The 21818-nt window shown below is 30.0% G+C and overlaps 3 protein-coding genes and 1 long non-coding RNA gene across 6 annotated transcripts; 3 read left to right on the plus strand and 1 right to left on the minus strand.

Moving 5' to 3' along the window:
* Window positions 1-1341: 1341 nt before the first annotated feature.
* Window positions 1342-3989, plus strand: LOC124828578 (auxin-induced protein 22C). Its single transcript, XM_047301913.2, has 3 exons — window positions 1342-1880; window positions 2541-2634; window positions 3608-3989. Exons 1-3 carry the CDS (start codon window positions 1523-1525, stop codon window positions 3720-3722), a joined length of 567 nt encoding a protein of 188 aa, XP_047157869.1. The 5' UTR covers window positions 1342-1522; the 3' UTR covers window positions 3723-3989.
* A 7480-nt stretch (window positions 3990-11469) lies between these two features.
* Window positions 11470-13066, plus strand: IAA15 (indole-3-acetic acid inducible 15). The gene is made up of 5 exons (XM_047301912.2): window positions 11470-11837; window positions 12054-12235; window positions 12332-12446; window positions 12567-12628; window positions 12715-13066. Exons 1-5 carry the CDS (start codon window positions 11665-11667, stop codon window positions 12750-12752), a joined length of 570 nt encoding a protein of 189 aa, XP_047157868.1. The 5' UTR covers window positions 11470-11664; the 3' UTR covers window positions 12753-13066.
* A 1933-nt stretch (window positions 13067-14999) lies between these two features.
* Window positions 15000-16263, plus strand: LOC124828576 (uncharacterized). 3 transcript variants are annotated; one of them, XR_015780327.1, is made up of 4 exons: window positions 15036-15050; window positions 15125-15209; window positions 15694-15989; window positions 16078-16263. It is a non-coding gene; the product is annotated as an uncharacterized LOC124828576 (long non-coding RNA). The 3 variants fall into 3 exon arrangements; XR_015780326.1 differs by having other exon boundaries at window positions 15000-15209; XR_007028031.2 differs by lacking the exons at window positions 15036-15050; window positions 15125-15209 and having other exon boundaries at window positions 15217-15989.
* Window positions 16264-16442: 179 nt separating this feature from the next.
* On the minus strand, window positions 16443-19923 carry LOC124828575 (P-loop containing nucleoside triphosphate hydrolases superfamily protein). The gene is made up of 12 exons (XM_047301910.2): window positions 19595-19923; window positions 18789-19162; window positions 18414-18493; window positions 18252-18303; window positions 18116-18157; window positions 17955-18033; window positions 17846-17877; window positions 17686-17754; window positions 17292-17366; window positions 17032-17148; window positions 16894-16944; window positions 16443-16766 (listed from the first exon to the last, which is right to left on the minus strand). Exons 1-12 carry the CDS (start codon window positions 19794-19796, stop codon window positions 16623-16625), a joined length of 1317 nt encoding a protein of 438 aa, XP_047157866.2. The 5' UTR covers window positions 19797-19923; the 3' UTR covers window positions 16443-16622.
* Between the last annotated feature and the right edge of the window lie 1895 nt (window positions 19924-21818).

Genomic DNA, 21818 nt, shown 5'->3' on the forward strand with positions numbered 1-21818 from the left:
TAAGATTTTCACTTAATCGTTATTCATGCTCTATTGTTCTTTGTTAATTTTGATAAATGAACAATACTACATCTCTTTATACGTAGAACTTTTCATAACTTTACCTATGATATATCCTATCAATTGTCTCGTTTTTCAATATATTTTTTTAATAAAGTATCCTATCAAGATGATAGACGAAATGTACAAGATAAGGAAGAACTGATACACTTGCCGTACCAACCAATTGATGAGTGAAGCAAGAAAGCCATACTTGAAGAGTGTGCTCTTGCAAACCAACCCTAGCGCAGAGAAACCGAAGGATGGAGGCAAACTGAGATGCGCACAATAAAGTAGAAGGCACAGAGAAAAGTAATTGCAAGTTCGAGAGAAGAATCTAGAATGCAAGATATTATTGATTGTATGATTATGTGTTACAGTCAGTACAAATAAGTAAAATAAAAAAGGAAAAAGTAAGATGGACTATGCCGCAAGCCTGAAGACCCAATTACTAACATTATCATAATTCTTAATTGTTTTAAAATGTTCACATCTTTAATTATAATATATTCAATAAACAATCATTTTAGTTTTTACTTCTTAAAATTATATTAGGGTTGCTTTTGTGAATAAAACACGATTTTTATCAACTGAATTCTTTTAGTTATTATGAAAAAAATATCAACATTAAAAGTTCACTTAAAAAATGGTACGCGCTTTGTTTTTTAATCATGACCATTCTAACATTTTTAGCTGTCTACATTTACAATATATATATATTTTTTCTAATATAAGATTTCTCATTTGATACGCTATCTAAATTGAATTTTATTATTACAACTCATTCCAACTATTTTAATATTTAATAATTGTAGTGGGATAATTTCATCTCAAAACTCATCGTTCGATTGAATTTTTGTTATGCAGATTTTATATATAAAAGTTTTATTAGTTTAAAATTACTTTAACTCTGTTAATGTAATTTATAATTTTAAAAGATATTATTATTATGAACCTCTCTCCATTACATAAATCAAGAAAAAAAAATACAATTTAAAGATAAAATCATTTAAATATTTTGTGGTTATTCAGTTTTTAAATAAATTTCTTGATTTTAAAGTGTCCATTGAAAATGATGTTAAAATATGAGGTTATTTTGAAAAGTATGAAAATGTTAAAAAGATAGTTATAATTGATAAAAGGTGGGGTATAAATGATTTGGAAGAGGTTATATTATAGGGTTTGAGGAAGAAATGAGATCACATGGGTTGTTCCCAGTAAGCAGATCAGACGGACAGGATGAAATGGAAGGAAATGAGAAGTGGTATAATATGTCTCCATGCCTTGTCCACCTTATGCTGCTTCTCTGTAATGGTTTTTGCGGGGAAACATTTCGTCCCCACATTTGTTTCTCATCTCACCGACCACCTCCTACTTCACCCTCTCATGCTTCAACTCCTTTTTATATATATATACACACACTTGACAACCTCTTTTCTTCATACACTACCCTTTTCTTTCGTTAATTACTTTGCCTTTTTCAATGGAGAAAGAAGATCTTGGCCTTGAAATCACCGAGCTCCGGTTGGGCCTTCCCGGCGCCGCTGCGGAGAACAACACCGACAAGGACAAGAATAAGAACAAGAAGAGGGTCTTCTCCGACATTGAAGGTGAAAACAGCTCCTCTGAAGAAGATGGCAAAAAAGAAACCAAGAATCAAGTGGTCGGGTGGCCTCCGGTTTGCTCCTACCGCAAGAAGAACACCGTCAATGAACCTAAACTCTACGTTAAAGTCAGCATGGACGGCGCTCCTTTCTTGCGTAAAATCGATTTAGCCATGCACAAGGGATACTCCGACTTGGCCTTCGCCTTGGACAAGTTCTTCGGTTGCTACGGAATCGGTAAGTCAGTCACCTTTTTCTTTCTCATACCCAGAAATATTGCTTTTCGTAAGTTGTCTAGACATGGTTAAGGTTTATGAAAGAAACATGCAATTTAAGATTCTCTTATGTGTGTATGTATAACCACCAATGTTAAAGCAATATAGGGTTAAGACAGAATGTCAGAAGAAGATTAGAAGGGTTTTGAACTCAAAGAAGTGAAGGTTTAAGAACTTCATTAGAAAATCTACAAAATAGAGATGCCAATCGATCCATGTTAATATTAATTTGAAGCCACGTGAATGGATATAGGGAAATTAATATAAGTTTTATCCTTCGATGTTATTTTCCAAAACTTCTTAGAGTTTGTTAATTTTAAAATCGAATTCTATTAAATATTTTAGAAGGGAGACAAAGAGGGACAAATTGGAAGTGATCACTATGTACAATAGTTAGACATTCTCCTAAATTAATATGTATTCTGAAAGACGCTATAGATGACAGAGAATCAAGCCTGTTAGCTCGATTTATTAATCTGTATGCTTGAAAATTCTTAATCAAATAACGTCATCATCAGTTCCAAATATTTATATATTCGCTACTGCGTTGTAATTTAAAATTTAAAAAATATATATATATTATATGTATGGAGAAGATTTTGATTATAAATATTGTTGACAGGCGAAGCGTTGAAGGATGCGGAAAATGCTGAACACGTTCCCATATACGAGGACAAAGATGGCGACTGGATGCTGGTTGGAGATGTTCCTTGGGAGTAAGTCCTTTTTGGCCCCCCTTCTATATAATTTATTATGTCCTTTTATTCCTTACACAAAATTACTTTAACATATCAATAACTTCAAATTCATGATCTGATTTTGTTCCTCAACTTTTCCCACACAAAAATGAACTTAATAAAACTGTTAGATTGATGTAAAGATTTGAAATTTCCGTTCTAAAAATATGAATCTGCGTTTGTTTTAATTTGGGTGGGAGCATGAATTCATGTTTCAAGAGACAGAACGTGTTAAAAACGAGTCAAGTAAACCACAAGTACTTGTGCGTGTCTTCCACTGTGTCCGTGTTAGCTCGGCAAAAGCCATACCAAACACTCAATGCCTGCATTGCATAGACCACCAACTTTGATTTCGTTAATTTCGCTACTTTATTAATTATCTCTATTAACGATGACTGTTACCTGCTAATTACGATTATGTAATGCATTACTTTCTAATCTAATCATGGGTCAAATAAACAATTAGTCCCACCAAATTTAAAGGGTAGTCGAATTGGTCAGTGATTTGAACGCAGAACAAGTTTGGGAGAATAATTTTGTAGTCCCCCAACACAACACTTGATTAGACATGTGCCGATTATGTTGTCGATTGACCTAATTAATTAATTAATTAGTTCTACTTAATCTGTATGCTAAGTATCATTATCCGAAACAATTACAAAAAATGATCTTGGATCATATATTGCCGACATGCGTGAATCCCTCATTATGATAATGTTGGGCACATCAACATGGGAAGGGTGGGGGATACACACTAATTAATGTTGTAGCCTCACCAAAAAAAGGCAAACCTTTAGTGGTGGATACATTTCCCCATGATCATAAAATGTTCCAGAAAAAAGTAAAAATAAAAAAATTATAATCTTTTTTTTTTTTTAATTTCTGGGTTTTAAAATTTGTGCAAGTATGCATATATATAAAGGTGTTGATATAGAAAGTGGGAGTTTTGCAGGATGTTTAGGGAGTCATGCAAGAGATTGAGGATTATGAAGAGATCAGATGCAAAGGGGTTCGATCTGCAGCCAAAAGGGTCTTTAAAGGGATTCATAGAAGGCGTGAGAAAATGAAAAGCATAGATAAAGAAGCAAAGAAGATAGGCTTCTAATTGATATGTCGTACACGTTTTGAAGACAAAACAAGTTTCATATGTTGTCGTTTTATTATATTTGAGGAAGCAACATTTTATAGTATGGTGCATGAACCAGACTCGTGTCTATGATAAGGCCTAAGAATGCTGTTTAATGAAATAGGGATTCAAAAACTCATCGTTTTAGTATATGTCTTGTCATATTTGTTAATATTTTGCAAATTACACCAAACTTATTTTCCATTCATTTTTCTTCTAATTTCCTTTTAATTTCTCATCCTTATCTTTTTTTTAATTATTTCTATATCGCATGACCAACCGGTCTATTGTTGATCGTCCGAACAATGACAATTAACGTTTTTAAGAGAATAGTGATGAATTGTTTTTAATTTCAAGCTACTACAAATTGGACGACTTTTCAATAAGTTTATCAGTCATATTTCTATTAGACACTAACATTGTAAATCAAACATATTTACAAATAAAACACATTTATAGATTTTTTCGGTCTTTTGAGATATGACTAGGTCAATTCTAATTAAATGTTCACTTCGAAACCTATAAATAGAGATAAAAATAAGATATAATAATTATATTTATTGTAAATTTAAGACAATCAATCGTATATATAACTGACTTTAATTGTCGGAGTGTTTGATAGCATCCATTCACTGAGTCTGAAGTTTAGAAAGAAAGAAACAAAGATAATTTTATAACAAAAACTTAAAACAACAATAGAAAAGTAGAAAAAAAATGTGAAAGAATATTTTAACTGTAATTCTCGACTCCACACCTTAATAATTTTAAATTTTCATATCTATAAGTTATATTAGCTGATTAATTTGGTTAAATAATCTTATATAATTAAGTGAGTGAGTTGTGAAGGTAGTGTGATTGATGAGAATACGAGAGTTTGGTAGAAGGGATTAATTCACGTGAACACAGCATGACACGAGCGCAAAAATCGAACACTACCTTAATCCTAGCATAGGTACAGAATCTTACTTGAATCTGAACATCCAAAATACACTTTTAGTTTAATCAATGTTCCTTTCTTTAATCTCCCAATACCAATCTTAATTATTTTATTCTATTTTTCACTCGGTAAAAAAATATCACTATGAATAATTTTAAATAGATGTATTTTATTTAACAATACTTCTTTTAAGATATACAAATTTTAATTAATATTTTACCACTATATATGCTACTTTTTCCAATACTTCTTAAAATAATATCAAGAGATGAACAGAGAGATACGTGACATAAATAGTTGTTTAAATCAATGGTTAATTATTATTATTATTAATTATTAATGATTAATGAGTTGTCTAGTGGAGCACAAAAATTAATATTCCCTGGCTTGTACAGTCAAATACAGTTACAAACTAAATACAGCATTTCACAAGTCAATTCAGACTGGTTGTTGGATTTTTTTCTTTTTTTTTTTCAAAACTTGTTGTCATTATTATTATTATGAATATTTTTTTAAAATTTATAAAAATAATTTTCGTTCAAATTTATTTTTTATACTAATCATTCCAAATACTTTTTCATCTATCCCTTTTTACATTTTTTTTTCAGTATATATAAACCTTAACTGTATCTAATTTGTTTTTGTTTTTTAAATTTAATATTAGGAAGACCAAAACTCGTGGTATTGTTTATCATCTTGTAAAAGCCACACTTTGATTTCACTAATGATTCGAAAATAATTTATTTATCAATTACGTCGGTAAATAATATTTGAGCCAGTATTAATTATTTTGTTTCTATTTATCACGATACTGAAATATCATTTTTCTTTATATTATAAATTTATCGTATTCATAAAAAATTCAAGAATTACTTTCATTTTAGCAATTTTTTTTTATCAATAACAATTAAAACAAGTTAGATCGTTCAATTTTATATTTATTTAGCTTTTATAAATATCACATCTTAAATTTTTAATTTGATTTAAATTTTAAGAGCATGTTGTCTATCCATACGAAAATATATCATTTTAAAAAAACCAAAAATCAATATTATTTTAATTTCAATAAATATTTTTTTATATATTTTAAATTGAGTTAGTGGAGAATATATTGACAATACATATTTTTATACTATGTTAGACTATGAATTGTCAATTTGTCATTCAATTTAAATTTATTCTCTTTAACTAATTTAGTGTTTAGGACAATTAGTAATTGATTATTATTATAAATTATTAATTACATTCTAGTCATTTTGTAATATGGGATAATTCTGGTTTAGCTCTGCAAAATTAAAAATAAAAAAATCCCTCGAAATTGAGAAGGATATGATTTTAATGTCCAACGTCTGAAATGAATATTTAAGGATTAGATTTAGATTATAGGTTTAGTATATAGATACTAAAACCATTTTTTTCAAATTTTGAGAGATTAAAAAAATTGAGATGAAACTAGTAATCCAAATTTCATGATTTGAAGACATAATTAAATATATTATAAAATATTTATTTGTTATTTGACATTAATATATAACTCATTTTAAAATTTATTTTCCTATTTAAATTCTATGTTTAACGTATTATTATTTGATATAATATAATTTAATTGTGTGTGTGTATATATATATATATATATATATATATATATATATATAAGATAAATTTATCGTCTTTAAGAAAATTATAGACTTAATTAAGTTTTAAGTTGCTCATTGCGAGGAATCTGGAAAACCCTTCACTCAAAAATTTATATTTTTTCTATTGTTTACATGTGTAATTTTTGTTATTTATCTCGTCATCTTAATTTATTCTTTTCACATATTAAGAAATATAAAATTTTGTATTTAAGATGAAATAATATTAAATATTATTTTACATCAATAAAAGTATATTACATTTCTTAATATATAAAGATAAAAAGGTAAGATAACAAATAATTACATAATTTAAATAAGAAAAAAAAACAAAGGAGAGTGACCCACTTGAAAAGTTATATAAAATGTGAGTATCAAATAAATATAAAAACTTAATTAAAATATAAAATTTTACGAGAGATTTAAAACTTAACTAAGCTATAATTACATTAAAAATTAAATTAATGATGATTTATGATGTGAACTTTTACATCGTTGTCTATTCAAAGTCATTCATACCGATTCATCGTCATTAATAATAAATTTAATATAATTTAAAAAGAACCTATGAACATAATTTGCTATTCTAGGCGATCGAACTCGGGACACCTCTCGATTAAGAGTGAAGGAGTAGTCATTTCGAAGCACTGAGATTCGTCCAAAAAAGTTAATCACTTCCCACAAATATTTTTGCATAAACACAAATTTATAATCGTGTTTCAGACAACATACTAAAAGACAAAAATTCAATGTAAATTATGTTACACTAAATGAACAGATTCCTACAAAGGGTACAACAAGAATGTAAAAGATTGCGTGCATGATATAAAGAGAGATTAATTTTATTAGGGTTAAATATGTTTTTAGTCCCTAAATTATTGACCGTTTCTGGTTTTCGTCTCTCTTCCAAACTAAGGTATGATTTGGTCCTCAATCTTTAAAAAACGTTCATTTTAGTCGAAAAAACGAACGTTTTGAGGACTAAAACGAGGACTAAAAACAAAATTTTGAGGACTAAAACGAACGTTTTTCTAAAGAATGAGGATCAAATCGTACCTTACTTTGGAAGAGGGACGAAAACCAGAAACGGCCAATAGTTTAGGAACTAAAAACATATTTAACCCATTTTATTATAATAATTTAACCTGGAAATAGTTAATTTATAGATTAATATAATTAATTATTTAGAGAAATTTATCGGAGTTAAATATTTTTATAATAGATTTGGTGAAGGTACGTGAGAGAGAGAGAGAGAAAAGGACGTGGAGCCGCATGCATCGCTATCAATGTTCCTTTGGGATCTTAATTGTCTGCCTGCAACTAATTTAGTTTACCAATATTATGCAATTAAAGGAACTGTTTCTTTCTTATTTCTATTCAATTCATTGCATCCCAAGGCTCCACTTTATCAAAGAATTTTTGGGTCCCCGAGTTTCAACTATGCATGCATCCATCACCATTCATTTCGATTGAATTCTATCGATGCATCTTCTCCCTCACTAACATACCATCTTTTATTTTTCATTAACACAAATTATCATATAAAATTAACACACTCTACTCCAATTATTATCATATACATATATATACAAGTGTAAAAAATAATATAACAAATAATAAACTTTGTTAAAATAAGGCGTAAAACTTCCAATACACTTCCTTACGTAAAATATATACATTTCGAGTGTGAATATATGTTAAGAAATGAATTTTAAATTTAATTCAACTTACAAAACTAGCTTGTAAGACGAGATTTACACTCACTTATATACTATAAATTGATCTTATCTTTAAGTGGTGGGACTTTTAACAAGATCAAACTCTATTTCGCATATACGAACGAAGTTTATATGTATTTATATACTATAAAATTGTTTTATCTCTAATTGAAGTGAAGTTTACACCCACTTATATACTATAAATTGATCTTATCTTTAAGTGGTGGGACTTTCAACGAGATCAAACTCTGTTTCGCATATACGAACGAAGTTTATATGTATTTATATACGAATGAGAAAGATAAGAGAAGAGAATAGAATGGGAGAAAAGAAAGATTCGAAAGAGTGGGGTATTGGAAGAAGATAGAAAAGATAGGGGAATAGGTAGCTAGGGTTGAGGAAGGGAAGAAGTAATGGGGTAGTGTCTTTTATAGGTAATTGGGAAGACAAGAGGGTGTTGATGTTAGGGTATGGCCATAGGATGTCTATAGTAAATTGGGGTAACCATAAAGGCTATGGAGCCAAGGCATGTGAAGGAGGGAAGCACAAATAGTTGTACTATTACTATTACACTATCACAACAACAAGAAAAGGGTCCACAAAGGCATCAATTGCCACCCCTTTAGGAAATAACACCATATCACACTCTCACTTCTGCTTCACCCCGAATGAATATCATGATAGGATTCTACCTTTCCTTTACAAGGACACCATTTTTTCTTTTCTTTTTTTCTTTCATTTCAACACCTTAATTATTCCATTTTACACTCTAATCTTCTTTTAAATATTTCTTTATCTATCTTTTAAAATCACACCATGATATGAGAAACAATCTAAATTTTATTTCAAGTTACACCGTAACAAATTTTAATAGTTTTTGTCTCGAAAACCTCACATGCAAGCTTCCAAATAAGGTCACTGTGAACAGACCCTCTTCTTTAATTTCACATCCAAGCTTTTTTTATGTTTTGAATTTTAGAAAGATTTTATTTATTTGTTTGTTTAAATATTATTTTAATTTTTGTACAAATATTAATTACCTTGTCATTTATAAATTTACCTTCTGCACTATTTTTTCTTTTAACCTCTTTCGTTTACATCACAATAAATAAATCCATGTAAACTGATTTTCCAATTTATAATATATTTCCTATAAATAAGGAAAAATATTTAATTCTTATATTTCCAATGCAAAAATTAAGTAGCTTATTTATTATATTCTTTTTTAGCTTTTCTCCATTTAAGGCTCAAGTAGTTTTTTATTTATAATAAGAATGGAAATAAAGGTATTTAAGAATAAAACAAATTAAGTTATCTTAAAGTTAAAAAGTAACTACTGGCAAAACGAAACCATCTTTTATGAAAAACGACAACTTTACAAGAACAAAATGCGTAATTAAAGATTATAAACGTCAGGATTATAAAATGATTAAAAAAATAATTAATATTGTCTTAAATTTTGAAAATAAAAATTAATTTATTTTTTTAAAAATTGTTGTAACACTTGAAATAATTTATTTTGTTCCTAAAACGGGTATAGAATGAGTTTCGCGGAAAACATTAGAATAAGAAACAAATATTCTACTCTCTCTATTTCAATGGTTGTTTTAGAATCCTAGAGAAAACATTAAAAAATTTCTAAATTATACCCTTAATATATTAATTTTTTTATTAGCAAATGAAAAAAAAATGAACATAAATTGATTTATACATTTTTCTGGATTTCAACGGATAGATTAATTTAGAAGTAAGATAGATGATAAATTTCTCAACTTTGCATTGATTTATCCACCTTAATGACGGATTTCATTTTCTATACTACTATACAAACATTGATTTCTATATATGCTATATCTAACTATAGACCCTACACATTTATACATTCTTTGATTTAGACTTGTTCCTTGTGGTGATTAATCAAATCTTACGTTTCTATGTATCTTTGATTTAGGAAAATAGCCTTTTCGTTTTAGTTTTAGAAATTTTAAATTGAAGAATTAATACTCAAATTTTGGAAATATATAAATTTAGTCATTTTCTCTCCTATAGTAACTATGTCCAATTCAAAAGTATAAAAGATAACTAATGTAATATATTTTCACAAGTTAAAGAACTAATTTATTAATTTAAAATACAAATTAAAATCAAGTTTAACAAAAAGTATAAATTCTATTTTTTTCCTTCTATATATAATCTCCATAACAGTGTTTAACAACAATTCCTTCTCGTCTTGTTGATTTATTTTTATTTTATCTCGATCATGTTTATCCACACATACGTAAATAAATAAATAAAATATATATATTACCTGTTTATGAATAGCTTAAACTGTGGTCCCCACGATGTTTAACCAGAAGTGCTTATGTGTCTATAAATATGTTGTATGGATTTAGATTTGGTCCTTATGGTGTTTAATCATATAAAGTATAATTACGATAGCTGAACCACATTAATTGAAACCAAAGATTAGAAGGAGAATCACACGTGTTAAGATTATAAAGAGCTTATTAAAGGTTATAAATAGAAAAGTTGAATCCCATTAAAAATTTAAATAAGAGTGTCTTTCAAAGAGATCATTTCATTTATATTTTTTTTATGACTTATAAATTTCTTTTGATTAAAATAAATATATCTGATAAACAAACCTATCTCGTTATCCGATAGCATTTTTCCTAAATGTGATTTGAGATATAAATCATAGTTTTAGAAGAAAAAATAAATTACTGCGACCAGTGAAAAAGGTGAATTGGTGAAATATATGATGTAACATGTAGAAGAATATGTTTCACTTTATTAGTGCGAATAGTGAGATTCTGGAAAAGCTAAAGTCGAAAAAAACAAAAGTTTAATTAAAATATAAATATTGGTATTAAAATTAGTTTTAATAGAAAAAGGAAAAAAATTAAAATTTCCTTTTATAATACGATAGTTAAACCTAGTAAAAAGGGTTATTAAGAAGGAGTTGAAGAGGGAGGCCCTGGGAGTGGTTGGGAGAACCGACAAAGAAACAATGTCACGTGCTTTGGTGGGGTCACCAACCTTAAACACGACTTGTTTACGTGCACATGGACTTCGCTTAGAGTTGACCGTTTCTTCTAAAACTCAAACATCCGGTCCCACCTGTTTCCACCTTATTTTATTTTCCCTCCATAATTAAGTGTTCCATATTTTACGTCATTAATTACGTCCGACGACGCTGTTAATTCTGATGACGTGGCAGCTACTCAAGAATGAAAGAAATGGAACATCAAATCAGAATCACACGCTTTCCTTTCCTCATACACTCTCGCATTGATACGTGGAACAATCGAAGCCGCTCTTCGAGCAACACGTGTCGTCGTTTGGATGGTCCAACAACCTCGCTGGTCACACGCACCATAATATAAGGTCGCACACGTTGCCGAAGAATCAACAACTAGGCCTAACAAAGTCTCAAATATCAAACACTTTGGTCTCTCTCTTCCAAATCATTGAGACAAAACGAAAGAGTTGGTCATAGCAGCGAACAGGGAAAACCGGAAAAGCCGCTCAGGACTAAGGAACCCGAGTTTGAACGTTGAAATTGCGTCGCGCGTGTGAGTGTTTTCGAGAGCAATGTGGTCACAATCACAAAGCAGCATCCACTCGTCGGAATCGGACGCCGTTGATTGTAACTTGAAGGAGACGGAGCTCACGCTGGGACTTCCCGGTACCAAACGTTCCTTCTCCGACACCGTTGATCTTCATCTTGCCACTTCGCTAAATAAATCCAAACTCCCAACACCAAAGTAAGAACAAGCTTCCATATATAGTACAATTTTCTTTCCTTTATCTTAAAAACCACTGTAATAAGAAAAACACGAACTTCGTAACCAAACAATTCATTCGTCACTGATTTTTCTGTGGTTCTAGAATTAGTAACGAAAACTATTTTTTTGACTGAATGGAAGAATTTTTGTGGGTGAACAAAGAAGTAAAGATGAATTTTTGGTGGGTGGTTGCAGGGAACAAGTGGTGGGGTGGCCGCCGGTGAGGGCAAGCAGGAAGAATGCCATGAAGAGTTGCAAGTTCGTGAAGGTGGCTGTGGACGGAGCTCCTTATCTACGAAAAGTGGATCTTGAATTGTACGACAGTTACGAACATTTGATGACAGAATTAGAGACCATGTTTTGTGGCTTAGACATTCGTACGTATTAATCTGCATAAGTTGGTATACATGGTTTCATTTGTTTTAATTAGGTTGAGGGTAATTAGGTCTTTTTGTGGCCAACCATTGTTGCAGGCAATCATTTGATGAATGAGAGGAAACTGATGGAGTCTGGAAATGGGATTGAATACATGCCCACCTACGAGGACAAAGATGGTGATTGGATGTTGGTCGGGGATGTACCATGGAAGTATGTTCTACTCATCATCGTTCACACTCTTTCAAACCTTCATTTTAGTATTCACCACTATACATATGCATGTACATGTATGTTTCATTTTCTTAAATTAAATTCTGGTTCTTTTTGTAGGATGTTTGTTGAATCATGCAAGAGGATAAGGCTTATGATTAGCTCAGAGGCTATTGGCCTAGGTTCGTTGTTTTCTATAATATATCTATTGTGCAGTAAAAGCATACGATGATTCTGGTTTTCTGATGTACTTATAATAATGGTGCAGGTCCGAGATCTAGTTCAAAATGTTCGGGTTCCACCTAGAAGAATATATATTAGTGTAATAATAACGATAATTAAGCACTTGGAAAGTATGATGAAATATGTATCCATGGTGCTTTTGTATATGTCTCCTTTAATTTAGCATCTCTTAGTTTAAAAAAACGTAGAACTGATCTATATATTAGTGAGAAAATAAATAAGGGAGGTTGGCATGTAATCAAGATTATGATCATGGATCGTTATAAGAGTAAGCTTGTGTAATGTATTGTAATGGCTTTGGCTTTGTAACTCATCATGTATCCCGATTTTGCAGTTTAGATCCATTATTCAATTATCATTTAGTTTCCACTCCATAATTTACATTATATTAATTTCTCTACTCACTCCTCAAGTTTAATGCACTTAACTTAAGTTTATTCTTGAATATTATATACTGCAATTTAAACCTTATAAGATGTTTGATTCTATTTCGAAACCTTAAGATGTAAGATAAAACTTGCCAGAAGAATTGTTTTCAAAAGAAGTTTTGAACGAATGAAACACACACACGCAAATCTCTAATAAGAAAGTTAAGATAAAAGGTTAACTAGTGAAAAATATCAATGGCACTTTTTTAATTTTTGTTTCCAAATATTAGTTAAATCCAAATAATTTTAGAATTTTCAAATTAACAGAAAATTATTTGTTAAAGAGTAATGACTAGTATCTTTTCTCTTAACGAAAAGATAGAAAAATGAAGAAAAAATTCAAAATTTCAAAATTTACTAAAGAAAGAATTCTTAACTGTTTTCTAAATTTGTTGAAGAAAAAAATCATTCATCAGTCTTCAAAATTTATTAAAAATTTTTTTTTTACAAATTTCGAAATCTGTTGAAATTTTTTTTTGAAAAATCATTTAAAAAATTTTAAAATTCGTTTGAAAGAAATTTTTTTAACGAATTTTGAAATCAATTGAAGCTTTAGAAAACCTTTCAATGAATTTCAATGAATTTTAAAATCAAAAATCTTTTTTAATAGATTTCTTAAGAATAAAAAAATAGGATGTAAGTTTTTTTTAATTGTAGGAAATACTTTTGGAATTTTAAAAGAATTTAGACATGCAAAGAAAAATAGTTGGAGGTCTAGGAAGATACAACCCAAACCCTAACTTATTTCGACTTCACCTAATGATGTAACCCAAAATTTTATTAGCCCAAAGTGGGATGAGCCAATTTACGTGCCAGATAATTTTATTGATAAAACAATAGGCAATAAATTGGCTTGATTCTTCCCATAATTTCATCCTTCATCTCATATATTTGAAAATTTTAATTTTATGTTCTATTTTAGATTTTTCATTCAGAATTTTCGAATGTACATTGTGGAGACCCTTTCGAAATTCATAATTTGGAATACAAATTTTGTATTTCTGATTCTACATTTCAAAATATAAAATAAAAATACATTCTGAATTATATAAAGTTTGCATTCTAGATTATGAAATCCAAAATGCATTTTTTAATTAGAAGAAGATGAAAAGTGAGGAAGAGGAGTACATCAATGGAGGAAGAAGGGTGTGCTGTGGAGTAAGAAGAAAATGAGAGAGAAGTGGGTCGGTGGAGAAGGAGGAAGATGGAGAAAAGAAGATAAAGGCAAATGGTCATTTCACATTTCTACGTAGGTGTGTTGAAATGTATGGAGGTGCAGGAAGAAATTACCATAAATTCACGTTGACGAATAAGGGGTCTCATAAATTTAACATAGATTTAAGAATAGAGTATAACTTAATCCAAGTTTTTTCTTTTTACTCTCAAAAAGTAGAAAAATAATAATTAACTTCTATAAAAGTTCGTTTTGGTTTTTTCTTCAATAAAAATATATTTCTATAATTCAAAACTTCTTCCAAATTAGTTTTACCTAATTGTTTTCTAAATTTTAAAAAAAACAAACAAGGGAAGCAAATATCCGTGATGCTTATTCCAAAAAATGAAGTGCCAAGAAGAAAAATCATGTTAATTAAGGTCTGTTTAGCTAAACTCAAAAAATCACTTCTAAGATAGAAAAACAGGAAAGAAAAAAAATGAATTTTTTCATAAGGTAAAATTAATTTATGTGTATATTAATTTATTGATAGTCTATCCTACCAACTTACCAAAAAAATATTTTCAAATGTACATAAATTAATTTTAACTTATAAAAAATGTTGATATTTTCTATCTCAAGAACAAATTTACGGCCAATGAAAGGGAGAATGAATGCCCTTTCTTTTAATCCAAGATGGTTCCATATAGAAGCCATAAACTAAACTAATGAAGCACAAGTTCATCATTGTCTTACATTCAGTTGATGTGCATTCTAACAGTTAAAGTTTAAGATGGATCTGTTTTGACAGAATATGCTTAAGCTGGAATTGACTTCATCAGATTTGGTTGCAGGCACTTGCGCAATGAATGGGTTTGAAGGGTGGTTACTGGTTGGGAAGCAGCAAGAGGGTTGACAATAAATTGGAGCACGGATAAGGTATGCTTCCACCTCTGTGATTATGATATAATTGTGTGATAATTATTTTTTTTATTAATCATGTCATAATTGGTATAGATCTTGATAGTTTGAGGGATTAGCATGTAGCTCTCAGCAAAACAAACTCTTAAGTATCTTAAATTATAGAATATTGTTAAGAATCTAAGCGTGAATCCAAATTTCATACTCAGTAGAAATGAGAAAGTTGAACAACATATGTAAATGAAGACCAATTAATCCATTGTCTTAAGGTTTTGGATAAAGAGTTATGTTAATTCCTTATGTGATTAGACTCAGATTTCATTAGTGTTATATCTTTCCATTGAACTTTCTCCTTTATAAACCCAATAATAACGACATCTTCCCACCATCGAAAACAGATTAGTACCCTTATAAGTAACCTATGAGTGATTGATATTTTCAGTGTGTTTGTTGGAATGTGATCTTCCCCACCTTTTTATAGTTGGTTTCATCACTTTTCCAGCCAGTGAAGCCAACCAATTCCTTTCTACTAACTACCATAATAAATGAGTGGAAAGAAAGGAAAAGGGAGAGGCTTTTTGTATTGGATGGCTGGCTATAGAGGCCATAAGCATGTTCAAGAAACTTTCTGAGCTTGAGCTTTAGATAAACTACATGATCTACCACTGTTGGAAGAAACATCATCAACTCAACTAAACTCAAATCCAAAAATATGACGCAGTCTGCACCAGCACAGCAGAAGATATACTATGATCACGCTCAGACGGGTCGTGAGGAGAAGGAAAGCTTCTATGCTTTGTGGGTACCTCTTTAGTTTTCAATTCTCTTCTATTCTTCCACAATTCCCTGTTTTTTTTATCCCTGATCAGTTCATTCTCTGATCCAGTTTGTACACACTCTGTTGCTGCTTTTGCTGTTATGAGAGTTGTAGGTGCTGCTCAGAACGCACCTGCTGTTGCTGTCCCTAGATGGTCTAATTTCCAAGAGACGATTGTCAAGTTTATGTTTCATCCTTACTTTGTTGTATGAAATGATGATTCTGGAAGCCAATAAGGAGTGATCTTCTGTATAATTGTGCACTTCAATTGTTTTTTGTTTTTATGATATCTCCTTCAAGAATAAAATGATTCGTTATGACTGTTACATAAATCATGTGCAGCAGCGCATAGTGTACTATTGAAGTCACTGGTGTGATCACAACCATGATTTTCTGAGCAAAAATAAAAATGTATGTAACTCTATCTGATCAAATGACAGCAACCAGAAAGCATTAGCCGTTGTGTATTACTGAAAATATTCTCTATACATTTCAAGGGAAAGAGTGCAGATTCATTAACTTAGATACACTAATGGAGTAACTAATTAATGCTGAATAGACATAGAAATTCCCAAAGAATTGAAAAACCAGCAGAGCTCTATCATATAGTTACTTTAGGAAGCGAGGATGGGGTTTCTCCCTTCATCTATTTCAATGGTTAGGAGACGTTGAGGATCTGATCCATTTGGTCCCTCCGAGTAAAGTGTAGGAAGGTATGCATAGTATGCTGGCAGATAGCGTGAAACAAAATCTCTCACCTAGAGAGAACATACCATGAAAATTCCTAGCTTTAGTGATTACGAAATTGATGTTGCATCATCATTTAACACAGAAATATCATTCATCATACTTAAAAAACATAAATCAATTTGAGCAACAACAGACCTCCTCATCTGTCATTCCAGGGTTGCCGGCCTCCCTCATGGCAATCTCAGCCTGCATATTAAACAGCTTAATACATGGATGCTACATCCAGATTCTGATCTTAAAGTTTGTAATTTGTTTAATGTTAAAGCAACCTACCTGCAAACGCCATTGGAACACACAATTTGGGTCCTTAATCTTGATGACTATCCATGACTTAATGTATTTGTCCCATGCATCATAGTAAGCTTCAAGGTTTTTATTTACAATTTCTAACTGAAAAATAAGCTCAACTTATTAGCAATGCTTCCCATTAAAAGAAAGGAACTTCACTGATTCTAACCTGATTCTAACCCATTATCATAAACTCCATGCTCATTATCTTAAAAATGTAAAAAAGGAACTTCACTGATTCTAACCTGGGGATCAACATCCTTTACAGCTTCAACTGGAAGAGGCTTGAAACCAAGCATCCAACCTTCGAACAACACAACCTACAACATTCATCCATGTTCACAGTATAAGGATCAACACTTTTGAAAAGATAGTAACATGAGATGAACATGGCACAAATAGTACCACATTTCCAAGTATCATGTTATATTATCTTCCTCAGAACTACAGAATCTTAATGTTGAAGAAAATTTCTTTTTACTTGAGGAGAAGGGCAAATTTTGGCAGTAAAAAACTTAACATACTTATTTCAACAAGCTACTTCATTTTTTTTTCTCTTTTACTTGTGCTGGATCATGTTTTACCAAGAAAGAATGACCCATCAGAATCAGTTTAAGTTACCACTGAATATTTTCTTACCTTCAGGGGACCTTCGACTTCTGGCCATGTTGAAGGATCAGCACGGTCACCTCTGCCACTGAATGCAGACTGCATCAACAGGCAATTCACTTCACCATTACTGATTGCAAATTGAAAAAAAATGTGTAAATATTCTGTATATGCAAGCTACGACCCTTACTTTATCATATCTTGGTAGCTTCATTTTCACACCTGGACACTTCAAGTTAAAAGATATTACACGAAAAATACAATATAAAGAGAAAACAAAAGTGAGTGCCGAGAAACACCTTCTCTTGTCATTTTAGTTAAAGCTGTCAGAGTTTCAACAGAAAGAGCAAGATCATGGCTTCCTGCATTTCCGCGATACTAGATGGAAACCAAGCAAGCAAAAATATTTTAGTTCTCAATAATTCATCGTTCACTACTTTACTTATCTTTTCATAATTACCTCAAGAAGTGCATTTCCTGGATTAGCTTCTCTTAGTTTAGTCTACAGTGCAAACACAATTTATCAGCCCAACAAGAACAAGAACAAAATGGGATTTACCACTGAAAAAGAAAACAGAAAAACAGCTTCTATATACCTGACCTTCAGCAGTCAAATAAAAATCATCTATAGATACTGTGGCAGACTTCCTGAAAATTGTAGCATGTATCTACAATTTGTTAATTAATCTCCTTTCCCTATAGTAATCAGAACAAAGGATAAATTCAACAACTCAGTTGCTTCAAAGTTCAGAGCCTACCTGCCAATCACTTCAAAAAGATAGTCAAGAGCAAAGACAAGGGTTGTCTTCCCACAGCCTTGAGGGGCACTGAAACCAATCTGTGTAGACCAGAATCAATAAAGTTATTGTTATATTGAAAGACTAAGGCAGAAAAGCAATATCTTGGAAGGAAAGGAAATAGAAGAGCAATCTTCATAACAACAAACTTACAAATTACAAAGAGGTTATTGCTATTTATAGAGCTGACAAATAACTAGAAACTAAAGCCAACAAAAATTCCCAAAAATTATTAAACTTAACCATAAGCCTCCATAACTAGCTGCATAACACCGATACATATAGAAAACAAAATATGACAGACAGTGACAGAAGGAAACCACGTTTATAGCATACCACCAAAGGAGGAATTTCTTCTCCATCTTTGAATTTGGACTGATGCTCCGCGATCTGTTGTTCACACCAGAGAAAGACTGGTACATAGTAGTGATAAATCCTAGCCTTTTGAGGCTCTGTAAGGTACAATTCATTAAGCTGAAACAATCTGCATAGGTACCGGCCATACAGTAACCAGTTATCAATGGACTCAGCCACCTGCTCTTGTGTGAGGCCTATTTTGTCAAGCAGAGGTCCCGAGCAAATAAACTGATAGAGGTCTTCCACAGAGGAAACTTGAGCAGGTTTTGTTGGAAATACAGAATATAGAGGACGCTTCCTGTACTCAATGCCAGAAGCAAAGGAACTGTTTTGCAACCATGAACTTCCACTGCCTGCAGCAAAAATGTTACAGTTGAAAATCAAAGACTCAAATGACATGGCACAAATAGTTTCCAACAGTAATGCAGCTGTTGAAGATGAAAATACAGCTATCCTAACTTCCATGCTCCTATTTTGACTAAAAGATAAAAAAAAAATGAGAGTTTACTACTGAGTTAGTTGAAGCTTCAACAGCAAGGTCTAATAATCAATCAGCTGAGATGAATTTGAATTGCATAAATAATCAATCAGGCTCAAGATTTGTCCCAAAATTTTCAATTCCAATGCCCTTTAGTAAACATAGTATGGTGTATGATACCATGATACCATGATACCACCCATTCATATAATTTATCTAAATATAAAATTTTGTTTAACTGGGTTGAAAATTTGTATCTGAAGAAAGCAAGTGAGCTATGATAGTTCTATAAAGTGAAGAAAAGTACCTGACTTTGAGGAGTGAGAGGAGAATTGAGAAAGAACAGAGAATTGACGAGAATTGGAAAAGAAATGAAATTTAGAATTGTTGGAAATGATATTATGATTTTGATAAGCATAGGAAATGTTGTTGTTTGAATTAGAACAACAGAAGAAAGAAGGTGAAATTGTGGGTTGCCATGGCTGAGAGAACAGATTCAGAGTCGCCATTTTTGATGTGTCTTTCTCTCTCTACTTTGCAACTAAGAACACCAACGGGGCTTAGACGCCACGTAATCTTCACCTCTTTGGCCTACAGATTGGAAGAGGAGCACCATAAAATAATTCTATGAACAAAAAATCTGCAATTTTATCTATTCAGATTTACGAACAAGTCCTCTTTCTTTAAATTCAAATATATATATATATATATATATATATATATATATATATATATATATATTTATCTATTTATATTTTTTCATACATTTATGCAACAGTGCATCCTTTTCAATATCTTTTGAATATTTATGTTAAACTAAAGTAATACATGGAAGTCTATACTATTTATACTAAAAAGTTATTTTACCATAATTCTATTAATATCCGACCAGATTTTTTTAATCTTTCGAATACAGTTTTAAGTATACGTGTAATTAGTATTTATAAATATTTATTTCATGTATGAAATACTTGGTAATTATTAATAATTTCTGAAACCACTAAGTTCTAACAGGTTACTTTCCAACTAACTACTGTTGGATCATTTAAACAGATTAAACCTTATTACCGTAAATATTAAGTTCTTTACCGAATAACTAAATAAGATTAAATGTAATAAATTAAATTTTATGTATTTTTTTATGTTAATACATATGATTTTTTTATTTATTTGATTTTTATTCTTAATATTTATTATTTAATTTGTGATCTTAAAGTATTAAAAAATGTTTCTTAACATATAATTGAACTTCAATATATAATAAAACTTGTATGTATAATAGAAAATAGTTCATTAATAATTTTAAGACTTTTAAATTTAATGCATTATTAATTGTTAATAATCTAAAGCATTAATTATTAATGAGTTATTATAACGAAGAAAGATTGAGAATGTGATTGCTTAGAAGATATCAACCGATACATTCTATACTAAAAAATTTACCCTCTCTTTCTTTTTCTTTCTCTTTAAATATATAACTTTTTTTTTAAAGCCAATTTTACATGAAACATTAACATTGTTTAATACATTTTTCTAATTTTGTAATAGTTTAATTGCATTTTTTAATATGTGATAATTTTAATGAATTAAACACATTTTAAACTGTTTTATATGTTTTATTTTGATATATTAAGTTTTCTTATTTTAATATACAATTTTTTATTTATTTTAATAAAATAATCTTGTCCACATTTTAACTGTGTTTTTTAAGTGCATTATTTTAAAAACGATTATTTCAGTATTAGCAAGAGAGTCAAAATTTACAATTTATTATTTTAGACTAAAATAATTAAATATATTAATTAAAAGTAACTGATATAAGAGTTATAAAAACAATTTAATACCTAGGACAAATAAATTAGCAATTACCGATGGATAAAGTATACACAAAGTTAACTTTTAATCAAATTGTTACTTCGATTTTTTATTAATTTTAAGATACGACTTTATGTATTGATAAATTTAATATTATTTTTAATCAAAACAAAAGTTAAATTGAAATAAGTGCTTTTTTTGTTTTGAATATATTTATTTTCAGGTAAAGAGAATTATCTATGTTAATTTATTTGAACTAATCTCAGATTTAAGAGTAATTTGAATATTGAAAGTAGGTAGTTATATGTTTAGAGAATTGATGATTATTGGTGAATAGTTATAAAATGTTGAACTGATAATTGAGGGAGTTGTCAAAGGTTTGAATTGAGATTTGAAACCAAAGTAAAAGATTTGATAATAAGTTATTTGAATAATAAAATGTATTGAATCGTACATGAATTAGAATTTCTTTTTTAAATAATGTCTTTTATATTATTAGATAAACAAATCTAGTTAGTCAATTTAAATCTGCTTAACAAATTAACTCCCTAGAGTAACCCAATTTTTTTATTATTTCACTTAGTGAATTTAAAAAGTGTAATTATATATGATTAATGTGATGAATATATATAATTTAAATGTCATGCATGTATCAAATGTAATCTCGCAATTTTATATTAACCATTAATTGAATTTGTATATTAAATTATACAAAA

The sequence above is a fragment of the Vigna umbellata genome, chromosome 6 (assembly GCF_029865625.1).
Source record: "Vigna umbellata cultivar VRB3 chromosome 6, Vumbellata_1.0, whole genome shotgun sequence".
NCBI classification, from domain to species: domain Eukaryota; kingdom Viridiplantae; phylum Streptophyta; class Magnoliopsida; order Fabales; family Fabaceae; genus Vigna; species Vigna umbellata.

Excerpts from the sequence above, each read along its gene's own strand:
- LOC124828578 (XM_047301913.2), top strand. The coding sequence starts at position 1,523 with ATGGAGAAAGAAGATCTTGGCCTTGAAATCACCGAGCTCCGGTTGGGC. Across the intron at positions 1,881-2,540 it reads CTTCGGTTGCTACGGAATCG|GCGAAGCGTTGAAGGATGCG; the intron begins GTAAGTCAGTCA and ends TATTGTTGACAG. Across the intron at positions 2,635-3,607 it reads GTTGGAGATGTTCCTTGGGA|GATGTTTAGGGAGTCATGCA; the intron begins GTAAGTCCTTTT and ends GGAGTTTTGCAG.
- IAA15 (XM_047301912.2), top strand. The coding sequence starts at position 11,665 with ATGTGGTCACAATCACAAAGCAGCATCCACTCGTCGGAATCGGACGCC. Across the intron at positions 12,236-12,331 it reads GTTTTGTGGCTTAGACATTC|GCAATCATTTGATGAATGAG; the intron begins GTACGTATTAAT and ends CCATTGTTGCAG. Across the intron at positions 12,447-12,566 it reads GTCGGGGATGTACCATGGAA|GATGTTTGTTGAATCATGCA; the intron begins GTATGTTCTACT and ends TTCTTTTTGTAG.
- LOC124828575 (XM_047301910.2), bottom strand. The coding sequence starts at position 19,796 with ATGGCGACTCTGAATCTGTTCTCTCAGCCATGGCAACCCACAATTTCA. Across the intron at positions 18,034-18,115 it reads CAGGAAATGCACTTCTTGAG|TATCGCGGAAATGCAGGAAG; the intron begins GTAATTATGAAA and ends GTTTCCATCTAG. Across the intron at positions 16,945-17,031 it reads TGTTCCAATGGCGTTTGCAG|GCTGAGATTGCCATGAGGGA; the intron begins GTAGGTTGCTTT and ends TTTAATATGCAG.